This window comes from Hakea prostrata, chromosome 6 (assembly GCF_041222555.1).
Source record: "Hakea prostrata isolate BN-2017 chromosome 6, UWA_Hpros_2, whole genome shotgun sequence".
Lineage (NCBI taxonomy): Eukaryota > Viridiplantae > Streptophyta > Magnoliopsida > Proteales > Proteaceae > Hakea > Hakea prostrata.
The window spans coordinates 9,386,019-9,398,220 of record NC_142605.1 but is presented as its reverse complement, the minus strand read 5'-3'; the positions used below and the strand labels follow the sequence as shown (position 1 = coordinate 9,398,220).

Genomic DNA, 12,202 nt, shown 5'->3' with positions numbered 1-12,202 from the left:
GCTTCCCTCCCAGAGGAGGGGGTACATTCTGATTCCTTAGTGTAGTAGATCTTGTATCCACCATGACTTTTCGAAGCGTTTCTCATAGATGGCGCCAAATGATGTGTTCAAAAATCTTGTATACACCATGACCTGCAAAATAGTGTTAGATGTGGCTTGACCGTGGGGTCAGGAGGCCACCTCCGAAGGTTAAGTCAGTAATGGAACTCATCACAAAGCTCTAAGAGCTTGAATTCAATATAGAATGGAGGAAACAATTCAGATACCTTCACTGTGTGTTACTTGCCTGTTTAAATAGGTTTTACCTTTGATTCTAGACTGTTGGATTCATTTGTGCCTCCTCTTGATGGCCATTCGATCTTAGGGTTTTACCCCTCTTTTGTAGTTAATGGCAGTTACCATGATTAGCATGATCACCCACTTTGCATTATGGCAGTTTCCGTTTATGACTCAATCATACATCCTGAATTCCACGGATCATGCTTATCTCCAAAACCACAAGGTTTCTTCCTCCCTACGCAATTATTAGGCATGAACCTTAGGCTGGTCTCAATCACGGTCAAGCCACTCCCGACTGGAATCCATGACCCGACCGTGGTTAAACTCGGTCCATACTATTTTATCCTCATCAGGTAAACAAAGGGAAACAATTCCACACCATACAATTGATGAGAATTGCATCTTAGAGAAATGTGTTGTGGAGGTTCTGCATCTTACAATTGGCATCACATGCTTAGGTTTTGCTATCCTTACAATTGCACCTACATTAATTCTTAAAGTGGATCTCTTTCTAAACGTAGGATTGAGGGATGTGAGGAGAGTCTAAATCACCTTTCTGTCAAGAGAGAGCATTATACTTCCCTGATGCTTTTGAACCACACGGTGGAAGTGAATCCCACTTTTAAATATTGAAAAAAAAATCAAAATTAAAATTCTCAGTAGGTCCTCCTATGTTGGGTTCTATTCCTATTATATGGTTAACAAACATTAGGGGAGCACATTGTTCTCTCTTAACGGGACATTAATCCAAACTCATGTGAGGAAAGCAAACCGACGGATAGAGAATCCGAACTTGCCCATGTCCTAATAGGCCCATTTTGAGGTAGGATATCCTTTGTCCAAAAAAACAAGTGGGATCCAGAAATTCAGAAGTGGGGCCTACCATATGCATATTCATGCATTAGGGTGGGGGATCAGTCTCCTCACACCCCCACCCAAGAGATACTGTATATACAAACTCAAACGACAAAAGAAAGAAGGAAATTCAATGCATTTTGACTTCATCAAGTTGTAAAAGCTAACGTCGTGTAGGAAACGTTTACCTAAAGATACCGTCCACCTAGGAACCCATTTCCCCAGCATATTAATTGAATACTGTGACCCAAACGGAGGAAACGTTGACTTCAACGCTTGGTAAAACGCTCTTTCACGCATAAGGAAAAGTCCACGTGTCAACCGATGGGCGTGGACGATTTGCTAACGTTATCAGTTTCTGGCTACCAGAGTTAAAGTCTTCATTTACCCTGTACGGTAATAATAATTACGGAGTTATGGCTGGGTTGGAACGACTAGGATTTTGGAGAGGTAAACTATGGCTGCCAGCGTCTGTGTGGTTGGACCATGGCGCTCTGAAAACCCATCAAGCAGAGAGTTAGAGAGAGAGAGAGTTCTTCATTGCTGAAACAACACCGACACAGGTATTTATTCATTCCCACACTCCTCACTCTTCTCTTTAGGCTTTCTGCCATCAATGAATTCTTACTTTCCTGTCACTCTTCTCTGTCTGTCTCTCTCTCTCTCTCTGTATGAACTCATATTTTTGCTTTCTTACCTTCATGTTTCATGTTTCATGTTTTCATGGCGATTTTCGAAATTGAAGATCTTAGATGATTTTTTAATTTTTTCAGGGAAGATTAGTTGTCTCTGAGGTAGAGTATCATTTCGTAATTTACAACTCTCATCTTCATCATCCTCATCTTGATCTGTGTTTCCCTTTGTCTGAAACTTTGGTAGCTTTTAGAATATCTTTTCTGGGACTTAATTTAAGGGATTTACCTCCAAGTTTCTTAAATTCTTTCATCTTTTCCACAGTTTCCTTTTCAGTTTTTATAAAAAAAAACTCAATGCAGGTGAAGGAAACAAAGAGAAGAAGAACAGTTCAGAAAGACTTTTGGTTAGTGGGCTGAGCTTGTTGTCTACAGAAACGCAACTATGTATGGAGGAGATTGTCAAGTTCTTTCATCCGTTGGTGGTGGAAGCTTAGTTTCATCGGATCCACACTTCTCGTCATCAATCGGAAACCCTAATCTCAACTTCATGCCCAGCATGTCCTTCCATTCTTTTCCCTCTTCTATCATTCTTGTAGCTCTCTTCTCCTTGACCAGTGTCTCCATCTATGTTTGTTGCGCATGCTCAGTGGGCTGTCGTGAATGATAAGTTCGTTTTCTTCGTTGTTGCAGAAAGAAGAGAATCCATTAACGATGATGAGAGGGAGAGAAGACGAAATTGAGAGCCGGTCAGGCAGCGGCCATGGAGAGGGAATTTCGGGTGATGATCAAGAGCAGGAACAGCAGACCAAGAAGAAACGTTATCACCGTCACACAGTCAAACAGATTCAAGAAATGGAAGCGTAAGCTTCTAACCAAAACCCTAGTGTTATCTTCCAAGTAGGGTTTTCAGTAATTTTATATTTTTGGGATTTTTTTAGGCTGTTCAAGGAATATCCACACCCAGATGACAAGCAGAGACTAAAACTGAGTCAAGAACTCGGACTCAAACCGCGTCAGGTCAAGTTCTGGTTCCAGAACCGGCGGACACAAATGAAGGTGCGTACGTTAGAATCCTTTCCTACCTTTTAACCTACACCTTCCTCCTATTTATGATTGATACAATGAATAAGGAAGCCTTGACTGCATTGGGTTCGGTTTTCTAAGATTGGAAGGAATGGATTCCATGCTTACATACCATTTTAGCGCCAAAAAATGGGGCATTGTACGAGAGGATCATTAATATGAGAGAGGAAATGCATTAAATCCCCTGTGATGGGTTTTTAGCAGTTCTTTTCATCTTCCATGGCGAGTTGCAGGAGAGAGAGAGAGAGATGGCTGCCCATTTGACCTTTTGCGGGTATTGGTGGTGTGTTTATGACAGGCACAGCAAGACCGAGCAGATAATGTGATGCTTAGGGCAGAGAATGAGAATCTGAAGAACGAGAACTTTCGACTGCAAGCAGCGTTGAGGAACATCATCTGCCCTAACTGTGGTGGCCCGGCGGTTCTTGGCGAGATTTCTTTTGACGAACAAAACCTTCGGTTTGAGAATGCAAAGCTTAAGGAAGAGGTATATGTAATGGGTCTTGAGTTCTTGCTTAGAATTATAATAATTTAAGCCATTTTACTAAAATTTGTAGTATAGATTTTGATTCTCAGCATCAATCACTATATAGTTTTTATACTTACCTTTATTTATTTTTCTTTTGCAGCTTGAGCGTGTCTCTTGCCTGGCACAGAGATACAGTGGCCAGCCGATTCAAGCAATGGCGCCTTCTGCCCCTATTGTGCTACTCCCATCCTTGCCATCCTTGGATCTTGACATGGGAATCTACTCTAGGAATTTCCAGGAATCAATTGGGAACTGCAATGACATGGTTGCTGTGCAACCTGTGCCGGAAAACCCTCTTATTGCAGGAGGAGGTGTGATTATTATGGAGCAGGAGAAGCCCTTAGTTCTAGATCTTGGCATGACAGCCGTTAATGAATTATGGAAGATGTGCCAGACTTGTGAGCCTCTTTGGCTCCACAGCAGCAATGGTGAGAAAGAAGTGCTTAACTTGGAAGAACATGCAAAAATGTTTCCATGGCCCATTGGATTCAAGCAGGAGCAGAATGATTTCAGGAAAGAAGTTAGCCGTGGCAGTGCTCTTGTTATTATGAATAGCATTAATTTGGTTAATGCGTTCCTTGATGCCGTAAGTACCATTTTGAGCAAAAGCAAGTTTATTACATTTTTGAAGGATAACTCATTCTTACAGTGTTCCTTACAACATCTTCTTCTCTGAAATTGTCTACATGGTATAGCTATTGATTATGTTTCAGCTTCTGACTTCCCATAAAATCTTTCAGAACAAATGGATGGAACTGTTCCCTTCAATTGTGTCTAGGGCAAAAACTATTCAAGTTATAGCTTCTGGGGTTTCTGGAAATGCTAATGGTTCTCTGCATTTGGTATTGATCTCAATTTGTATAATTATTCTTGCTCATTGTTATTGTTAAATTCTTCTTAATTGTTGCCAATTTGAATGTATTGTGTAGATGTATGCGGAATTCCAGGTCCTTTCGCCTTTGGTACCTACGCAAGAGGCTTTATTTCTTCGGTATTGTCAACTGAATGAAGAAGAAGGGATCTGGGCAATTGTTGATTTCACCATTGATAGCTTGCATGACAATCTGCAATCTTGCTTCCCAAGATATAGAAGAAGACCATCTGGCTGTATCATTCAGGATATGCCTAATGGATACTCAAGGGTCTGACCTCTTTATTGTCTCTTACAAATTTATTTCTTCTAATGTTCCATGGGAATTTGGACTGCAAATGTGAGTGCTGATGGTTTTATGGTGCCAATATTCCTACACAGGTAACATGGGTGGAACATGCAGACGTAGAAGATAGACCAGTTCATCAGGTTTTTAATCAATATGTTTCTACTGGGATGGCTTTTGGTGCACAGCGCTGGTTAGCAGTCTTACAGAGACAGTGTGAGAGATTTGCAAGTCTCATGGCCAGAAATATACCTGACCTTGGAGGTACTAGTATCTTTTCACTTCTCTCTATATTGAGATTGAATGTTACACTTAAAAAGAGATTTTTACGTGTGGGTTCTTTAGTGGACCATAAACTAATGTTGAGTTCCCTTAATGCAATATATTACATGTGGATCCCAACCTAATTAACATCATTAGCTCCTATTAATTGTATTCAAATTTCAAACTTAGAGAGACCAAAATACCCTTCAAGTTATTTAATATAATGTATTACAACTAAAATGCCCTTTAACTATTCACAATATATATTTTTTAAATATATTAATTAATTAACCTTTTTGTTATTAAGTGTTAATTAGAGGATCCACATCTTCTGTAATTCATTTCCCAACAATTCCCTCATAGGATTGTGCCATGTGGCGTTAAGTAATCCAACGGTTACCCAATGGATCCACATCCTCTGTAATTCCCTGTACAATTCACTACAATTCCCTCCTAGGATTGTGCCATGTGGTGTTAAGTAATCCAACTGTTATCCAATGCAAACTAGAGTTTAAATAAAATTCAAATTTAGTTTGAATTGGGTAACAGTTGGATTACTTAACGCTACATGGCACAATCCTAGGAGGGAATTGTCGGAAAATGAATTTTTCAAATTTAGTTTGAATTGGGTAACCATCGGATTACTTAATGCCACATGGCACAATCCTAGAAAGGAATTGTAGAGAATTGTAGGGAAAGGAATTACAAAGGGTGTGAATCCTTATTTTTTTATTCAAAGAGAAAAGAATACTACTTTGTGTGGCCGCTATGATTGGAGTCATTGGACACAAAGAATGAAGTTTCGTCAGGTTCGCTCCCTGCGAACGGGTCGAATTGGCGAAATGATGTCAGCGATATTTTGCCCCCCCCCACCAATATAGAAAATTTCGCCTCTAATTTTTTGGGTATTTTTACTCGGTAATTTTGGTAAATTTGATGCTTATCCTAACCTGATGCAAATATGTGGTAAATTTGAATTATTTCCTAAAAATTATTCCATTTAAATTCTGCCCCCCAATATAGAAAATTTCGCCTCTAATTTTTTGGGTATTTTTACTCGGTAATTTTGGTAAATTTAATGCTTATCCTAATCTGATGCAAATATGTGGTAAATTTGAATTATTTCCTAAAAATTCTTCCATTTAAATTCTCCTACCTAACCACATTTAATATGTTACCTTCTGAGGCCTACATCATTCAGACATAATTGGAATGATTATCCATTCACTCTGAAGATTCTATTACAAGATTCATTAATAATTTAAATTGTTTCCATAAATTATTTCATGTATACACTCTTCCCTAGTCACATTTGGCATGTTGACTTTCGGTAATATTCACCCACCAGGCATATTTTTGGTCATTTTGAACCCAAATTTGATACCTATCCTAATTTGATGCAAATATTTGGTAAATTTAAATTATTTTCTATAAATATTTCCATTTAAATCTCTTACCTAGCCACATTTAACGTGTTACCTTTTAAGGCCTAAAATCATTTGGACATAGTTGGAATGATTAACAACGATTCTATTACAAAATCTCTTCATAATTTAAATTGTTTCTATAAATTATTTCATGTATATACTCTTCCCTAATCACATTTGGCATGTTGACTTTTGAAGACTAGATCACTAGAATATAGTTGATAAGATTGCTCATTAATCTTGAAGATTTTACTATAAAATGTCTTCCTATTGATAAATTATTCTATGTAGATTCTCCTCCTAATTACATTTAGCATATTAAAGTTTGAGTCTTGAATCATTGGGATAGAATGGGGATAGAATGGGGATAGAATGGGTTAGATTGTGATAGAATCGTGAGAGAAACCGCCTAAGAGCCTGTTTGGTTACATGAGTCTAGAGATTTCAAATATCTAGAGATTTCAAATCTATGGAGTTATAATTTATAAAATTAGATGTTTGGTTGTGGAATGAAATATGTGGATTTAGCCTAAAAAACTATTTGATCGACGTGATTTTTGTGAATGTACAAATGTATAGTTTTTTTGAAATATCTGGATTTCACCCCTTACCCATAAATCTACATATTCACGTTTTTAATGTAAAAAGGTGAATCTCTAGATTTCATGAATCTATAGATTTTTACAACCAAACGGGTATAATTCTCAGATTTATGAATCTAGAGATTTGAAATCTCTGAATTCATATAACCAAACAGGCCCTAAAAAAATGCAAGAAATAGCATAAAAATCATACAAAAAAAAATTAAAAAAATTAAAATTTTCGATATATCGCAAGATATTGTTTCGCCCCCTAGTTTCGGTTTGCAAAGGGGCAAAATCGAATTCGGCGAAAATAAGTTCCTTGATTGGACATAAGGGTGTGCGAAATGACCACTGTCACCCTCAAGAAAAGATGATCTACTACTCCTCGGGGAAGGGGGAGACAGCTCTACAACACATGTAAGAATTTTTAAAACCTGACAAAACTAGTTTCGGAGCTGGGTCACCCACCGATTGTGTATTGTATGTAGAGCTGCCCCTTCCCCTCCCCTCAGAGGCTAGGTGATCCCAAACCCCGTTTTATACTTGATGGCATGTTCTCACGCGCTTGCAGTCTAGTACTTTTACAAAACGTGACCAAGTAGCATTCTGTTACTCCTAGTTTGTTGTCAATATTATGTTACTGCTTCTCACAGTCAAAGCATGAAGCTACCATTAGAGTATGCTATTATGTTAGTTAGGATGCTCAAGAAGGCTTTGTTACCGTTTACAACAAGCAATACCCCAGGCAGACGTAGAATAAAAGCATATATGGAAGAAGGAAGGGAATCATTGGATGGATCACCCTTCCATGAAGACCTTTCTGAAATAGCATGAAATTGATCCCAAACAATGGTGATATCTAAGACAAAGGGACTTGGGGATTAAAAACTGCTGGAAATAATTGGAGAGACCATACCAGCTTGTTTGAGCCTATAATTTCTTGTATGTCTGTGGCTAATTTTAACTTGTATACGCATTGGCAGTAATTCCATCTCCCGAGGCAAGGAGGAATTTGATGAAACTGGCCCAGAGAATTATAAGAACATTTTGTGTTAACATTAGCACCACTGGAGGTCAGTCATGGACAGCTCTCTCAGATTCTGCCGAAGACACTGTCCGTATAACAACGAGGAAAAATACAGAACCTGGCCAACCTAATGGTCTTATCTTAAGTGCCGTCTCCACAACTTGGTTGCCATTTCCACATCATAAGGTCTTTGATCTCTTGAGAGATGAACACCGTAGATCTCAGGTCAGTTCAAACACTCCTGTCAATTTCCCCCTCTTTTCCCTATAAATTACTGCTTAGCAAATAAGATATAACTAATCTCACTGTTTTCCAGTTGGATGTTCTCTCAAGTGGAAATTCATTACAGGAGGTTGCTCACATTGCAAATGGCTCTCATCCAGGGAATTGCATCTCTCTTCTTCGCATAAATGTAAGTAGATCGATTTCTAAGTTTGAACCCATTTAAGGACATGATCTTATTAATAAGTTCTCTGGGTCTGTATTTTATGCACGTAGGCACCCAGCAACTCATCCCAGAACGTAGAGTTGATGCTGCAGGAAAGCTGTACTGACCCAAGTGGTAGCCTTATCGTCTATACCACATTAGATGTGGATGCTGTCCAGTTAGCAATGAGTGGTGATGATCCTTCATACATCCCTGTACTCCCTGTGGGTTTCATAATAATTCCTTTGGATCCCAACAACAGTGATGGATGCCTTGGAAGCAACAGCATATCATCATCATCAGAGGATTGCAATGGATCCTCTTCAGGCTGTTTACTCACTCTAGGTTTTCAGGTGTTAGCCAGCACCATCCCAACTGCAAAACTTGACCTCTCTAGTGTCACAACAATCAATAATCATCTCTGCGATGCAGTTCACCAAATCAATGCAACTCTTAGCAACAATGCTGGCAATGCAGTGAGTAGCGGTGGAGGCAACAGAAGCAGCGTAGGGGAGCCTACTGCTGCGTCTGACGGATAGAGTGGAACCCCAAGGTGGAACTACCTCAACCTCCCTACCTCTCCATCAGCCGTGGAATTTTTAGGTTACATGAATTAAGCTTAAAAGAAAAAAAGAAAAATTGTGTGCTGAAATGAATATAATGCCCTCCTTTTTGAATTTGAGAGGCATTGTTGTCATTTTAGCTTGGAGTTGCGAATTGTTTTTGTTGTTTTTGTTCGTCGCTCAATGGATGGGAAGCTGAAAGGGAGGCTCTAGTAGGATGGTTGAAATACAGAAAATGGAGTTGTAGCGACATAAAAGTTAATTGGATGGTAGATAGGGATTTATGTAATATGTTAGGGATAGAAATGGGAAATGGGTTTACTGGAGGGAGTCAAGAGCGAACCAGATGAGATCCTTGCTTCTTGGCAAGTCTGGATTCCCAGATTTCTTTCGAGTCAGTTAGGGTGGTGGTTCGGGAATTGACTTTACCTTCTTGGTTATTTCCCCCTCTTTGCTTTATGTTAACTCTCCCTTCTGGTCTTAACAAATTAGAAAAATGAGGAAAATCTTTCCTTAAATTGATAATTGGATTCAGTTTCTACTCTGTTACTTTCATCCCTATTACTACTGATTTGAATAAGCAATGCACATGCAGTAGTCATGCCGGCATGAGATATTTTTCTTCTTTTTTAAGGGACGGATTAGTCTTTTCTTTGACACATCCAAAAAATGTTTGAGCCCTAGCTGGTCCGGATGAACCTCATTTCAAAAAAAAAAAAAAAAATGTTTGAGCCCTTCATGCATTGTTTCTATGGTTGTAAGCGGATAAATTAAATTTGATTTTGAATCCGCATTGGTACTTGTTTAGGTGCATTCGAATCAAGTCAATTACTAATGGGATATGAACATGGTAATACCCATTTCCAATCAATTAATATCCAATTAAGGTACTTTGTTGTAATTGTTTTCTTTTACAAATTTAACAAAACGTAAAATCAGCGGTGAAACAATTGTAAGAAAATCAAAGATTGAGAATAGTAGAAGAAAGGAAATTTGCAAAATTTTTGAATTTCAAACATAACCCTCACTAAAAAATGTATAAGATATCAATGGGGATTCAACTACTTGTATTCTATCTACGTTCATACCCATTTAGGAAAAGGGAAAATTTCAGCGCCCCACCCCTTGAGTTCCCCCCTAAAGTTAATGCCACCCCCTAAGTTACCCAATTTATCAATCAGACTACCATTTGGTATGAGTACTGGAACGTGTCAAAGTTACACTTAACCCAGTGCAAGTCATCTACTGAGTCATATCAACTTAGGGTCAGATACTTCCCCTCATGCCTCCCACAATCGGTTCCAAAATCCTTCCCCCTAGAGTCATCGTATCCTATGGCTCCAACCAACTCGAACTACGAACTCTTAACCCTATTGGTCATCCACATATAATAAACGGAAAGCTCTCATGTCTTCTCATAGGTTGTCTACTTGTCTTGAACATCTATGAGCCCAAGCTTTTTATTATGCGACCCTACCAATGAATGGCCCCCACAATATGATTATGTCCTCTCATAGGTTGGCTACTGGTCTTAAGCGCCCACAATCCCCATTTGCTGCCATGGGTCACTCGGCCTCAATACCCATGCCAATAGGGTGTGATATGATGGGGCTTCTTACCAAACACTTCTAGACATCCTAGGTATGGCATCTAGTAATCATGGAAAGCGCCAAGGGGCATCATCGGATTGTGTCTCATACCACCTCCACTGATGTCCCATGACAGAAATACCCAATTGGCATTCCCCATTCCACAATCAAAACCTAATCATTCACATTACAATTTGATTCAAATCATATCATAATTCATTTACATTCCAGCATTCACATATTTAATAAATATGCATAACATCATTACTAATAACATTCTAAAATTACAGAGACATATCAATCATGATTAAGTCCTAAAACAGTAATATATAACATGCATTCAAGTCGTGTTACAAATAAGAATGTAACTTATGTTATATGTAAGCGAACGTCCTCACTTTGTTGTTGATTTGAAACCTTTGAAAAGTAGATCAAAAGATGGATTTAAACTTGCCAAAAAAGTCCTAACAATATGATGATTCAATGTTAGAAACAAACCCTAAATGTTCGAAGATGAAAAGAGGGCAAATCAAGGCATTCTACTGTCAGCAGTACCGTTGGTCGCTTGGCTTGGGTCACCTAAGGCTGCCAAGTGAATCGACCAAGGTTGCTATGTACGGACAACAAATCCTAAAATCGATTGGAAACTCATTGTTTGGGTTTCAAACCACTATGACATTAACTAGAAAACTCTAAAATAATGGTACGACATTATCTGGTATGGTTTAGGCATTAATCAAGGCTAAAGGAATGAAAACCTAACGAGTCCTATATTAGGTTTCATCTGAAATCAAACCACAGATTCACGAAAAGACTAAAATGAATGGAGATTCAGTCTAAGGTAAAGAGAATAGTAGAATAAGGTTTGAAAACATCATAGAATATAATTTAACATGGATTGAAAATCTGACTAATCAACAAGAATAAAAATCGCATAGATTTATACTAGGTCTTTATCGAAATTACTCCATGAAGTTCATGGAAGAGCTAGAGTGAATGGAGATTCATGCTACAACTAAGAGAATGAAAGAATAGGTCATTATAGTATATTTAGACCTTCTTCAAAGTCTCTACAGTAGGTAGAAACAAATAGAGAAAGTAGAACTAGAAAGAAGAGAGTGAATGCTAACCTTGCAGAAGAAGAATCATCAAATGGAAAACGTCATGGATGCTTCAAAATCTTCCTTCACCTTGGAGAGGGTTCTCTAGAGTGTCTTTGACGTTCTCTGACGGCCTTAGAACACAATGACATGTTTTAGAATGAAAAATAATTAAATAGGGCTTCGAAAACCTAATTTCCCAAAAGTGACAATTCTGCCCCGAAACAAGCATGGTCACCTGCGGTGACCAAGGCTGGCTGCCAACCTATCCCTTTTTGGTCAAAACAATATTTTGGTGCTCCAAAAGCTCTAACTTCCTTTGGGTCATTTTTCACGTTATAGAAGGGTCTTACTTGGTTTTATGGGATCTTCCACTTATGTCATTACTGTATTCTTAATCCATCTATCAAATCCATTAACATTCAAGTTAGTTCTTCCGAAATCCACAAGGTTTCTAAATTAGCATCATCTTCATTTACTTCCATTGGTTCCGAGTCAAATCCAATGGATTCAATTCGAATGGCCCACAAATGCCTTCTTTCTGTACTCCGGGTTTGCGGACCTACAATATAGATTTTCAAGTTAGTGTGTCATCTGGATTGTCATCCTGCTGCTCCTTCGTGCCTGGTGCCACCTTCCAATTCTCTTCAACAATGGCAGCTGCCTCTGCATGTGCCTGACCC

General features: G+C 38.6%; 1 protein-coding gene across 3 annotated transcripts; it reads left to right on the top strand.

Moving 5' to 3' along the window:
- Nucleotides 1-1,619: 1,619 nt before the first annotated feature.
- Nucleotides 1,620-9,384, top strand: HB-7 (homeobox-7). Of its 3 annotated transcripts, none has more exons than XM_089159698.1 (12): nucleotides 1,620-1,697; nucleotides 2,130-2,361; nucleotides 2,460-2,629; nucleotides 2,708-2,825; nucleotides 3,151-3,339; nucleotides 3,482-3,967; nucleotides 4,122-4,223; nucleotides 4,311-4,523; nucleotides 4,634-4,802; nucleotides 7,797-8,065; nucleotides 8,157-8,252; nucleotides 8,339-9,384. In XM_089159698.1, the coding sequence occupies exons 2-12, from the start codon at nucleotides 2,212-2,214 to the stop codon at nucleotides 8,804-8,806; spliced, it is 2,430 nt and encodes an 809-aa protein (XP_089015824.1). In that variant the 5' UTR covers nucleotides 1,620-1,697; nucleotides 2,130-2,211; the 3' UTR covers nucleotides 8,807-9,384. The 3 variants fall into 3 exon arrangements, with proteins under 3 accessions (XP_089015824.1, XP_089015823.1, XP_089015825.1); XM_089159697.1 differs by lacking the exon at nucleotides 1,620-1,697 and adding an exon at nucleotides 1,719-1,928; XM_089159699.1 differs by lacking the exons at nucleotides 1,620-1,697; nucleotides 4,122-4,223 and adding an exon at nucleotides 1,720-1,928.
- The last annotated feature ends 2,818 nt before the right edge of the window (nucleotides 9,385-12,202 follow it).

What these genes read in the sequence shown, in the direction of transcription:
- HB-7 (XM_089159698.1), top strand. Translation starts at nt 2,212, where the DNA reads ATGTATGGAGGAGATTGTCAAGTTCTTTCATCCGTTGGTGGTGGAAGC. An exon ending in CAGATTCAAGAAATGGAAGC is followed by an intron (nt 2,630 to 2,707) that starts GTAAGCTTCTAA and finishes GGATTTTTTTAG; the next exon opens with GCTGTTCAAGGAATATCCAC. An exon ending in TGCCTAATGGATACTCAAGG is followed by an intron (nt 4,524 to 4,633) that starts GTCTGACCTCTT and finishes ATTCCTACACAG; the next exon opens with GTAACATGGGTGGAACATGC.